Source organism: Miscanthus floridulus, chromosome 10, assembly GCF_019320115.1.
Source record: "Miscanthus floridulus cultivar M001 chromosome 10, ASM1932011v1, whole genome shotgun sequence".
NCBI lineage: Eukaryota > Viridiplantae > Streptophyta > Magnoliopsida > Poales > Poaceae > Miscanthus > Miscanthus floridulus.
Genome location: NC_089589.1, coordinates 22,749,283 through 22,761,950, shown reverse-complemented (window position 1 = coordinate 22,761,950; position 12,668 = coordinate 22,749,283). Strand labels below are relative to the sequence as shown.

General features: G+C 56.9%; 1 protein-coding gene across 1 annotated transcript; it reads right to left on the bottom strand.

The window, feature by feature from the left end:
* Window positions 1-4,640: 4,640 nt before the first annotated feature.
* Window positions 4,641-11,386, bottom strand: LOC136488195 (large ribosomal subunit protein uL2-like). Its single transcript, XM_066485205.1, has 2 exons — window positions 11,079-11,386; window positions 4,641-5,037 (listed from the first exon to the last, which is right to left on the bottom strand). Exons 1-2 carry the CDS (start codon window positions 11,384-11,386, stop codon window positions 4,641-4,643), a joined length of 705 nt encoding a protein of 234 aa, XP_066341302.1.
* Window positions 11,387-12,668: the final 1,282 nt, after the last annotated feature.

Sequence of the window (12,668 nt, the reverse complement as noted above, 5' to 3'; positions counted from 1 at the left end):
GGACAGTGCTCGTTGACGAGGCGCTCCCTTACTCGGAAGTGGCGTAGCGCATCAAGGAGGCAACGGAGCCGACGAAGGATTCTGCCGGCAGGGTCCTCGACATCGTGTATCCAGTGCCCGGACATCCCCCAATGCGGCTGGAGCCTGGGTTCTTTGAATTCGTAAGCCCTCTTCTCCCGTGCTCTTTTCTTTCTCCTGAATCTCCCTTTTTTAATACTTGCTTTTGTGACGTTGGGACCAGCCGAGGGGGCTAGTCTTCAAGGATAGTCTGGTTCCGCTGCCGAAGGACAAGGTCATGGCGGCGGCGAATCGACTCGCGGCCGAGCAGGACAAGAAAGCAAGGGAGGAGATGAAGAAGGCGAAATGACTGAAGCAGGAGGCACGGGATCGGGGAGAGGACGTGAGCAGTGAGGACGACGACGATGACGATGATGATGACGACGATGACGAGGTAGCCATCGGCGTGGATTGGGGCGTCCTGGAGGACGAGGACACGCTGACAAGTGGCCACCCATCCGTGCAGGGGCCCTTCCCTTTCCACGCGGAGGGAAGTGAATCGATGAGGTCGGTGGAGGCCGGCGAGTCCGCCGCTTCGCACGGCGTGCCCGCCGAGGATCGGTGGACGGGGGAGGGCGGGCTTGCTGCCGCCGACCCTGAGGCGATCATGTAGGGGGGTGGCTCTGGAGCCGCGCCCGGCTCTGATGCCGCGCCCCGTGAGGCGATGGAGGGGAGCAGCTCTGGTGTCGCGCCCCATGAGACGATGGAGGGGAGCGGCTCTGGTGCCGCGCTCCATGAGGTGAGCCCCCATGCCCCGGAGCAGGAGGCAGGCTCGAAACGGTCCCGCCCAGATGAGTCGGGGCAAGGAGCTGGGGATCGGTCCCCAAAACGCTTCCGCCTGCCGAAGACGTCAACGTAAGTTGCTGATTCCCCTGTTTTCATCCTTTTTCCATTTCTATTTTGACCTAATGGTTATTACCTTTGTACAGGTTCTTGCGGACGGGTCACCCTCTGGGGCTGGCACCTAAGAAGAGCCTCGCCATTCAAGCGGGACAGATGGCGTCACCTGCCGTCACCCCTGTTTTGGGCAGGAGTGGTGCCGACGTCGGGGCCGTGTTGGCCGACCCGACGGCGTTTGTGGTGGCGCCCACGCCCATGGAGGTTACCGAGCAGGTTGCTTCCTCCGTGGCGGATGTGGTACAGCCGGCCGTGGGCCGTATACCGCCGGTGGAGGTGGTCATGACCGTGCCAAGCCAGGACCAGCCGGGCACGGCCGTGGTAGTGCTCGAGGGCGTAGTTCAATCCGCGCCATCGGGGGCCTAGGTGGATCCGCCCGTGGCGCTCGAAGTGGCCCAGATGGAGGAGGATCCAGTCGGAGGATCCTCGAGCGCGGCGGTGGTGCCGCATAGGGTCAGGAGGGAGCCACCCCTGGCCCCTTTGTCGGGAGGAGACCGCTCCCCTGCACGGGGGGAGCCGCCGCTCCAGTGGATGGCCGCTCAGGACCCGACGTCGGCTCTTTTCTCGCTCGATGATCATTCCGAGAGTATGGAGCGGGAGGGTCTTGACATCGGGATCTCGACCATGCTGGACGCCCTGGACCAGGCCAGAGGAGCCCTCCGTGAGATCGTTATTCCTACTACTCAGGTATTTGCTGGGCTTTCTTCTTTCTTCGCATGTTTTTGTGTTTTCGCTTTTCTGATATCAGTCTTCTTCCTCTTCAGATTCTTGTTGCTCGTAGCCGGAAAAAGTCCCAATTTCTCCGCGAGCAGAAGGCGGAGAGGGATCGCCTTTCCGAGGAGGCCCGACTACGAGCGGACATGGCCGCCCAGCTTGCTACCGCCTAGGAGCGGGAGGCCCAGGCACGTCAGGACGCGAAGGAGGCCCACGGGATGTTTGAAGATTTGTCAGCGAGGTCTAAGCTGGATGGGGAGGAGATCGCCAGGCTCCAAAAGGAGCGGGACGAGCTGCTGCAGAGGAATGTCGTGGCTAATCAGAAGGCCGACGAGGTCCTGAAGGAGCTGGAGATGGAGCGGGACCTCCGGTGGAAAGCCAAGAGTAGGGCCATGACCCTTCAGTAGAAGGTGGACAAGGATGTCGAGGTGGTCCGCTCTCTCCGGGCGGAGCTCGGTGACGCGATAAGCCGTAGGTTGAGCGCCGAAAACATCTCCGTCAAGCTGGAAAAGGAGCTTGCCCATGCACAAAGGACCCTTTAGGCAAAGAGCGATGAGCATGATCTCCTGCAAGCTGCGGTCGGGGTGGTCCTTGATGCCCTGAAGGTGGTGGAGCCGGTGGAGACCAGCCCGCTCACGGCTCGTGCCGCATGTATCACGGCTCGGGTGGGCCAGCTCGAGGAGAGTGCTTTTCACACCGGGATCACCCAGGCCTTCACCGTCGCTCATGCTCATTACGAGAAGGAAATCAACCTGAAGGTGATGAGTGAAGGTTTCCCGTCCATCTACGAAGATGAAGAGCTGGAGGAAATGGAGAAGATGGTTGCTCCCCTTGCGAAAAACCTGGCGGACAATTTGAAAGAGATGGTTCTCCCTCCGTGGGAGTAGTTAGTCGAACAATTTTGAAAGCAACTTATATGTAATATGTGGACAAGTGTCGGTATTTTCGAGTCTGGACGCGGTTTCATGATTTTGCGTCGTAATTTCGTTTTGTTTTCATTTTTTGTGATCTTACCAACCTGTTCCCCCGGATCTTGCCGCTGGTCTTGATGCGAGGAGATTGTTTCGAAAGAAAGAAAGGAGGTAGCCGTACCTTAACCAGCCCCCGAGTAAGGTCCGACCCCCTGCATTTGCTGGGGTCGGGGGTTACTGGAGATCGGAACTGTGGTTTTGGTGACAGGGTCGACAAAGTCCTTGGATGACATTGAACTATTCCCCGCCCTGTCTTCCAACAGAAAACCCCAACCGGGGACTCTATGGGCTCGACAAGGTGGGGCCTTCGAACCTGTGTCCCTACATTGATTGGCTCGAGCCCCCGGGCCTTGTCAGGGTCTGAACGGGGTCGGCCGTAATTTGTGTGTTACCCCATCCTCAATTTTCGCAATCGGAGGGGCTGAGTAAACGACACTTGCCTCGACGGCTCGCGTATCGCGCTCAATGAGCTCACTAACGGGTACGTTCGTGTGGAATCCAGGTCCATCATTTGCTGATGGGGTCGGCAGAGCCCTCTAGTGGCACTCCACAACTTCTTAACCCGCCTCTCGGCAGATGCTCGAGTCGTTCGATAAGCTCAGGCGGCCCGATGGCCTCTCCTCAATGGAGATTCTGTGGGTTTGGCTCGGGGTTAGAATCGAACAAGAAAAGGTTGAGACGTCCCTGTCCGCTTCTGAGCGGGGTCGGGCAGGGCCGCTGGGGCTTGTCTCAGTTATTTCTCCCTGGCTCTGTTCGGCACGAGGCGGCCTCGAGCCCTTCGCGGGCCAGCCTTCGAACCTCGGCCTGTTGCCGCCTATATCGAATGAGGCGACGGCCGTTTCGTGATGTGACACGAAGCGTTGGGATGTCTTGTATATGTATAACATAATTGAAATGAAGACGGGGTTGGTGACGTTACCTTGGCGGTATGTTCGTGCGGGGTTCGGGCCCTAATGATGAGGTTGGAGTAACCTGCATAAGAATCGCTATTCTTTGTTTTTTGTATCTCGGTGGTGGTCCGAGCCGTTTAATTGACTTGGGCAGCCTGACAGCTTCTCCCATGGGGGAGATTCTGTAGGCGGACCCCTCCGAATCCTTCTTGCGAAGGCAGGCGTCGAAGCTGGAGATGCGGGGGTGTTGAGTATGATTTTTCTGGTGAACAGAAACACCGTAGCTACTGAGGCGTAGGGTCTGCTAGTTCGTTCAGTTTTACTCAAAATTTTATGCCTGTATGTCGCGCCCTTAGTTTCAAGCGTACGGAGGGGTCGGGTGAGGAGGATGTCTAGACTGGTAGACATCCTCGGCAGCCCCCGAGTGATGTTCATGTCCCCATCGTCTGACGGGGTCGAAAGCTCGAGAATGAATTTTAACGCGTAAAGTAAGAAGGCAGAGATGCTTATCTTTCTTTGGTCGTTCGTTCGTTGTCTCTCCTAGGCCGAATGGCCGGCCCAGGAGATCCGTTAGGGCTCCGCTTCGCAGAGGTCCTATCGTCGGATTGTCCCGTGGTCCTGCTTGGGGAGACAAAGGGTTGTCTGCCCACATGGGCGCCTTAATTACCGCGTCCGGAGCGGGTCAGTGGCGGCCCATACCCAGGCAGTGTCCAGTTTGACCGGGGGGGAACGCCTCGTCGACCGGGGCGCGTCCTGTTAGTTCCGGCGTGTCCCCTTAGGTATCAATCAGTATTGATTTTGTATTTAAAGAGGAGAAGGGAGAGCGGTTTTCATCCAACCTTTCGCCTTTCCTTAGCTGCAGTGGCTCTTCTTTAAATAGGGAGGGGGAGGGGAGTTCTCATCCTACCTCATCTTCAGCCTCTGAGCCGCTATCTCTCTTTCTTCTTCCTTTCCGCCGAATGCATCCGTGCGTCGTGGCGGTTCCTGAGTGAGGAAGAGTAATGCCAGAGAGAGAGAAAACTCACAAATCTGCTTGTGAATCTAGAGCATGATGTCGAGCCAGAGGTCATCCAACATAGATGAGATGGTGTATGCCGCCCTTGGTGAAGAGTCACCGCTGCCGAAGGAGAAGGGGTGCTGGGGGGCGCCGTGCGTCGTCGACTTCGCCGTCGTTCGCCGTGCTCCTCCTTTGGCGGGAGGGGTTCCCTGCCCTGACGCCATTGTCAGGGTTGTGGCCGGTGATGATGGCGTAGTCCCTAGACGCCCTGGCGGAGACGTCGCTGTCGGGGTCGCGGTCGTCGACGATGGCATAGTCCCCGGACGCCCAGGCAGAGGCGTTGTAGATGACGGCGCCTTCGAGGGTCCTGCGAAGCGGTGGAATGTTGCTGATGGAGAGCGTGGCACGGCAGCCATAGTAGATGAGCTGGCCCGTGTACACGCCCCGGACGTCGCCGATGGAGAGCGTGGTGCGCCGGCCGTAGTAATACTTGTAGTAAGCTAAGCAGAGACTGTAATTGAATAATTTTATGGGGGAAGCCCCCGAGTAAACAGTCCTGAATTTACAAGTATATTAGTCCTTTTTGTGATGAAATCACTTTGTAAGTGGTGAATTTGCGTGAAGAATGAACAAATCTTCATCTATTGCCTATGGCAAGTAGTTTCATAACTTTCTCTCTTTTTGTAGAAATGGTCTTAGTGTCCTCCGACCCTTCTCACAATCTAAGTCGTAAGAAACCTAAGATCGTGGGCGAACCAATTTTGACATGAGCTGGGGAGCAAAGAGGTTGCAGCCGTTGGGGCGCGGGTCTCCCGCAGTCCTACTAGTTGTATTCAGAATTTGTTCCCAAAATCTTAGCCCTTAGGACTTATTTATGAGAAGAATGGAAAGCTTAGCGAATGTTTGCAAATATAACACAGGAGGTTTTTTGCAAGCGTAATAGTTGTATTACATATGCCACATGTTATGACCACATGCCAGCCCTCGAGTGAGGTCTGACCCCTCGCGACTTGCAGGGGTCGGAAGTCACTAAGGATCGGGGGCTTATTATGACAAAAACTAATAAGGAAGAGTGTATGCTTATTTTAAGGATAAGAATGACGTAGCTGCTCAATGTTCCAGACGTTGGTGAAGACCTCGCCGTTGATGGTTTTCAACCGGTAGGCGCCTGGGCGAAGTACTTCCGCGATGACGTAGGGCCCTTCCTAGGGCGGGGAGAGTTTGTGGCGGTCCTTGTTGCTCTGTACAAGATGGAGGACGAGGTCTCCGACATTGAAGGATCGACCCCGCACCCGTTGGCTGTGGTACCGCCGCAACGCTTGCTGGTACTTAGCTGAACGGAGGAGGGCGATGTTGCGGGCTTCATCCAGCTGGTCCATGGTGTCTTGGTGAGATGCCTCGGCTCCCTATTCATCGTATGCTCTGATTCTTGGTGCTCCATAGTCGAGGTCCGTCGGGAGAATGGCCTCGGAACCGTAGACCATGAAGAAAGGTGTGTAGCCAGTGGCCCGGCTAGGAGTTGTCCTTAGGCTCCAGAGCACGGCCGGGAGCTCAGCGAGCCAGCGTGCGCCGAACTTGTTTAGCCGGTTGAAAATTCTGGGTTTGAGGCCTTGAAGAAGCATGCCGTTTGCGCGCTCGACCTGCCCGTTCGTCCGGGGGTGTGCGACGGCTGCCCAATCGATCCGGATGTGTTGTTCATCACATAATTGAACGAATTTCCTACCAGTGAACTGCATGCCGTTGTCTGTGATGATGGAGTTTGGTACTCCAAAGCGATGGATGATGTCGAGGAAGAATAGCACAGCTTGCTCGGATTTGATCATGGATATTGGTCAAGCTTCAATCCATTTTGTAAACTTGTCTATGGTGACAAGCAGGTGGGTAAAGCCCCCGGGCGCCTTTTTGAGTGGCCCAACCAGGTCGAGCCCCCAGACCACAAAGGGCCACGTGATGTGGATCATCTGGAGAGCCTGGGCCGGGAGGTGTGTTTGCCGAGCGTAGTACTGGCACCCTTCGCAGGTGCATACAATTTGCTCGGCATCGGCTACTGCGGTGGGCCAGTAGAAACCTTGTCAGAATGCATTCCCAACCAAGGTTCTTGGTGCGGCATGATGTCCGCATACTCCACCGTGGATGTCGCCCAGCAGGAGTTTTCCCTGTTCGCCAGGGATACAAAGTTGCAGAATTCCGATGTGACTTCGTTTGTAGAGTTCACCCTCTATAAGAACGAAGGACTTGGCGCGTCGTGCGAGCCGTCGGGCTTCCGTCTTGTCGGCCGGTAGTACGTCGTGGAGGAGGTAGTCGAGGTAAAGCGTTCTCCAGTCATCGGGAGGGTCGGACTCCACTGTTGGGTCCTCTTCAAGCTCCATGACCTCAGGGTCGGGCGGAGCAGTTGGCGGATCGGCTCCGGGGGTCGGTCTAGAAGGGCCATCGTCGGCTTGTTCTGACCCCGCGTAGCATACCGAGGGTTTGTGTTGATCACTAGCAAAGACGCCTGTTGGGACTGGCTCTTGGCCGGATGCTGCTTTGGCGAGCGTGTCGGCCGCTTCGTTGAGGCGCCTGGGGATGTGATTGAGTTCGAGGCCGTTGAATTTGTCCTCCAGACGTCGGACCTCTTGACAGTATGCCTCCATCTTGGTGTCGTGGCAGCATGACTCTTTCATGACCTGGTTGACGACCAGCTGAGAGTCGCCCCTGACATCGAGGCGTCGGATGCCCAGCTCGATGGTGATTCATAGGCCGTTGATGAGCGCTTCGTATTCTGCAGTATTGTTTGATGAGGGGAAATGAAGCCGAACCATGTACCTCATGTGGACCCCAAGGGGGGATACAAAGACTAGTCCTGCCCCAGCGCCCTTCTTCATCAGCGATCCGTCGAAGTACATTGTCCAGTACTCTTGATCGACGGCTGCTGGTGGCATCTGGACCTCGGTCCACTCCGCGATGAAGTCAACTAGTGCCTGAGATTTGATCGCCGTTCGGGGGGCATAAGAAATGCCCTGATCCATCAGCTCGAGTGCCCACTTTGCGGTTCTTCCCGTAGCGTCATGGCTACGAACGACCTCGCCGAGGGGGAATGACGTCACTACTGTCACGGGGTGTGACTCGAAGTAGTGGCGTAGCTTCCTTTTGGTGATGAGGACGGTGTAGAGGAGTTTCTTGATCTGGGAGTAGCGTGTTTTGGAGTCGGATAACACCTCGCAGATGAAATATACAGGGCGTTGTACCTTGAAGGCGTGCCCCTCTTCCTCTCGCTCTACTATTAAGGTGGAGCTAACCACTTGGGTGGTGGCCGATATATACAGTAGGAGGGATTCTCAGTTGCAAGGAGGAACTAGGACCGGCGGTTTAGTTAAAAATCGTTTAACCATGTCAAGCGCCTCCTGAGCCTCGGCTGTCCACTCGAAGTGGTCAGTTTTCTTCAGGAGTCGATAAAGGGGGAGTCCTTGTTCGCCGAGGCATGAAATGAATCGGCTGAGGGCGGCAAGGCACCCTGTGATCCGCTGAACCCCCTTTATGTTTTGGATCGGGCCCATCCTTGTGATGGCTGATATTTTCTCCGGGTTGGCTTCGATGCCACGCTCGGAGATGATGAAGCCGAGCAGCATGCCCCTTGGGACCCCGAAAACACATTTTTTGGGATTGAGTTTGATGCCGTTTGCCCGGAGTTTCGCAAAGGTTTGTTCAAGGTCGGCGACAAGGTGGTTAGCTCGCTTGGATTTGACTACGATGTCATCGACATAGGCCTCAACGGTTCGCCCGATGAGGTCTCCGAAGCAATTAAGCATACAGCGCTGGTACGTTGCCCTAGCATTCTTCAGACCGAATGGCATTGAAATGTAGCAAAACGATCCGAAGGGAGTGATAAAAGATGTCACAGGCTGGTCGGACTCTTTCATCATGATTTGATGGTAGCCAGAGTATGCGTCAAGGAAGCAGAGGGTTTCGCACCCCGAGGTGGAATCGACTATTTGGTCTATTCGTGGCAAAGGAAACGGATCCTTTGGACATGCTTTGTTGAGGCCGGTATAATCGACACACATTCTCCATTTCCCGCTCTTTTTTCGGACAAGAACAGGATTTGCTAACCACTCTGGGTGGTATACTTCCTTAATGAATCCTGCGGCCAGTAGTTTGGCTATCTCCTCACCGATGGCCCTGCGTTTCTCCTCGTCGAAGCAGCGCAGGCGTTGTTTCACCGGCTTGGAGCCCGGGAGGATCTGGAGAGTATGCTCGGCGACCTCCCTCGGGATGCCCGGCATATCCGAGGGTTTGCACGCAAAGATGGCTTTGTTGGCGCGGAGGAAGTCGACGAGCGCGCTTTCCTATTTGGAGGAGAGCGCGGTCCCGATATGGACTTTTTTGCCCTCGGAGCTGCTGGGATCCAAGAGGACCTCCCTAGAGCCTTCTGCCGATTCGAATGACCCGGTTGATTTCTTTGCGTCGGGTGCCTCTTCGACGACCTTCTCCTTAAGGGTGGCGAGCTCTTCGGAGGCGATGACTGTGGATGCGTGTCCGCAGCATTCGACCTCGCACTCGTAAGCGTGCTGGAAGGAGGTGCCGATGGTGATGACTCCACGGGGGCCCGGCATCTTTAGCTTTAGGTACGTATAATTGGGCACGGCCATGAACTTCGCGTAGCATGGTCGCCCCAATATGGCGTGGAAAGTCCCCGGGAACCCCACTACATCGAAGGTGAGGGTCTCAGTCCCGTAATTGGACTGATCCCCGAAAGTGACAGGCAGGTCGATCTGCCCTAGTGGCACGGCTTGCCTTCCAGGCACGACGCCATGGAAAGGTGCTCGGATGGGACGGAGGTTCGTTCGGTCGACGCCCATCTCGTCGAGCGTCTTGGCGTACATGATGTTGAGGCCGCTGCCCCCATCCATCAGTACTTTGGTGAGCCGCTTTGGACCTACGATCGGATCGACGACAAGCGGGTACCTTCCCGGGTGTGGGATGGCATCCGGATGGTCGGTCCAGTCAAAGGTTATGGTGGATTCCGACCACCGGAGAAAGGCTGGCGTGGCCGGTCCGGCGGTATAAACCTCACGACGTGCGACCTTCTGGCGGCGCCTAGAGTCGTAGGCCGTTGATCCTCCGAAGATCATGAGGGCGCCGGTCGGCGTTGGGAAGGTGTCGTCCTTCTCCTCTGTGTCGTCAGTGGTGGGAATAGGCTCCTTTCCCTGCTCCCCCTTATTAAGGCCCCTGGCCAAGTATTTGCGCATAAGGCCGCATTCCTTGTATAGGTGCTTGGCCGGGAAGGCGTGGTTCGGGCATGGCCCCTCGAGCATTTTCTCGAAGTGGTTTGGAGTGCCCTCCGTGGGCTTCCGGCCACCTTTGCGGTCGGCAGCGGCCACGAGCGAGTTGTCGCGCCATTGCTTCTTATTTTTCCCTTTGGCGGGACGGTTGGAGGCGCCTTCGCCGGCGTCCTCGTCCCGCCTTGTCTTTCCGTCGGAGCGATCAAAGATGGCTCCGACCGCCTCCTCTCCAGAGGCGTGACTGGTGGTGATGTCCAGGAGTTCCTTGGTAGTCCGCGGGCCCCTGCGTCCTAGCTTGTGGACCAGGGATTCGCAGGTCATCCCGGACAGAAAGGCTCCTATCACGTCGGCGTCGGCGACGTTCGGGAGCTCATTGCACTGTCGAGAGAAGCGCCGGATGTACCCGCGGAGGGTTTCATCGGCCTTCTGGCGGCAGTTCTTGAGGTCCCATGGGTTTCCAGGGCGTTTGTACGTGCCCTGGAAGTTGCCCACAAAGATCTCCATCAGATCCGCCCAACTCTGAATAGCATTGGACGGTAGGTGCTCCAGCCATGCTCGCGCCGAATCAGCCAAGAACAGCGAGAGATTGTGAATAATGAAGTTGTCATCACTCACACCACCGGCCTGACATGCAAGCCGATAGTCTTCGAGCCAAAGCCCGGGATTTGTTTCGCCAGAATATTTAGGAATGTTGGTAGGCGATCGATACCTTAGGGGGAACGCAGCGTTGAGGATGTGTCGACCGAAGGCCTGAGGGCCTAGTAGGCCGGGGCTCGGGCTCCGGTCCTCATTGCTATTGTAGCATCCGCCACGTCGGGGATGGTAGCCGCGGCACGCTGCTTCTCCATCGTCGCCGTGGGCGCGTCTCCGGGCGTCGATGATGCTGCGTACGTCGCGGTCACGGTCGAGGCGTTGATGCACTGGGACGACGGAGGGCTGCCTGCCGCCTGGCGATGTTTGGTGGATGGACGCGTCCTTGGTGGGACGCACTGAGGGCGCGCGCTGGCTGGTGTCGGGTTCGCGTCGTCGGGACAGCGAACTTTCCGCCTGCTGCGCCGCCGCCCGCTCGAGCAACGTGCGAATTTCTCGGCGGGCGTGACGATCCTCGGACGCTGCGGCCTCCGGAAGGCCATGCAGCAAGGCGGTTGCTGCGGCGATGTTCTGACTGGCTTGGGCAAAGTGAGGAAGGGCCCCATCGTCGGTGAGGATCCTTTGGTGTACGGCGCGGGCCGTGGCGCGCGCGCGCCCCCCGTCTTTGCGGCGTTCAATCTCGCGATTGATGTCCGCGTACTCCCGGACGAGCCCTTGCCCGGCCTCATCGATCTCTTGCTGACGGGCCCTCAGCTGCTCCATCCTTAGGCAAGATGGGGCTGCCGTCTCATTCCCAGATCCGTCGTCAGGGTTGTTTGTGGGGGTGACCTCTTCCTCGGAGACACTTTCGACGTGACCCTTGGGGGTCTGCGTCATGAAGCATTCCCAGGAAGGGTGGTGGCTCCCCCTGCTAGAATCCGAGCTGGAGAACGATCCTGGTTCCTCGTTGAGGAGCCCGTAGAGGGTCTCCGTAACCTGCTCGATCGCCCCCACGAACTCGATGTCCATGGGTGACTGAACCATCCGTAGCACCAGAAGGCGACCAGTGGTCGCCGCAGAGTTGCGGAGACCGAATGGAAGCGCTGTCGGGGCGCTCTGTATGGACCCTTCCGGACACAGGGTGGCGTTGTGAGAGACCTCCCTTGATGACGGGACACCCAGGGAGTTGCCCGGCGGGCCCTCAAGCCTAAGACGGCTGAGGTTGATGGAAGGGGGAGATGGGGCGGCAGAGTGAGTCAGCGCCAGCTCTCCTCCTAGTGTGACGATGAAATCTAGGTCGCCGAAACGCACGTGTGCGCCCGGGGCCCAGGTGATTGCGTGAGTGGCCATCCGAGGCCTGATTTGGAACGCGCAGTTCCCCTACCTGGCGCGCCAACTGTCGGTGTTTCGTACAAGCACCGGCAAGTAAATTTATAGTAATGCGCGTTAGGCTCGGATGGTGCGCTAAAGGACACAAGATTTATACTGGTTCGGGCCGAATGTCCCTACATCTAGTTTGCTGCTGCTCGTGTTATTAGCACCGTGAACGGTCTGTAGTAAGGGGTACAAACGATCGAGAGAGGGACTGGTCCCAAGTCTCTGATGGAAGGGTTGAAAGGAGGTCAAGGGCTTCGTAGCCGCTTGACTGTGTGTATGAGTGCGTGGTCTTGTTTCGGTCCCGTTTATGGGAGAAGCGCATCCCCTTTTATAGATCAAGGGGCTGGCTTTACAAGGATGAGGGCTTTATCTAATCTTGTGGTTCACGTCTACCTGGCCTGGTCCTTCATTCTGATGAGTGCTAAGGAAGATAAGTGCCTACAACACTATCGATGTCCCTGTAGAGTGTCAGGTTGATTACAGAATGTTGTCCTGCTCAGGGTATGGGCTGTAGTACAGTGGTTTTGACTTATTAGCCGTTCCCAGCCTTGCTCCGCACGCCTTCTGGTTCTTGTGAGTCTTCGTCGGAGTGTCGAGGGATCGGGGTCCAAAGTAACGCCGAGGTCAACGCCTTCTGGCTTTGGACCTGAGGGGTCAGGAAGCAGGCGCCGCCCCCTCGGGTCTATAGCGTGGTGACGGAATTCCCGTCGTTCATGGAGATAGCAAATCTTCTTCTGGAGTGTAGCGGTTGTCGTATATCTTCGTTGGGTTCCGTGTCCTAGGGCTGAAGGCGGCGCCTACAATTCTACAGGGTGAGGAGCACGCACCTGTACAACCTTTCGGGCCCTGCGGCGCCCGGAGGGGTCTAAAGCACCCGTCCCGTCATCCCTTGTCAGTACTTTTCCTGCCAGGGTGCAGGGTATGGTTCTTGGAG

What these genes read in the sequence shown, in the direction of transcription:
- LOC136488195 (XM_066485205.1), bottom strand. Translation starts at nt 11,386, where the DNA reads ATGGACATCGAGTTCGTGGGGGCGATCGAGCAGGTTACGGAGACCCTC. An exon ending in GGGCAAGGGCTCGTCCGGGA is followed by an intron (nt 5,038 to 11,078) that starts GTACGCGGACAT and finishes ATTCAATTACAG; the next exon opens with TCTCTGCTTAGCTTACTACA.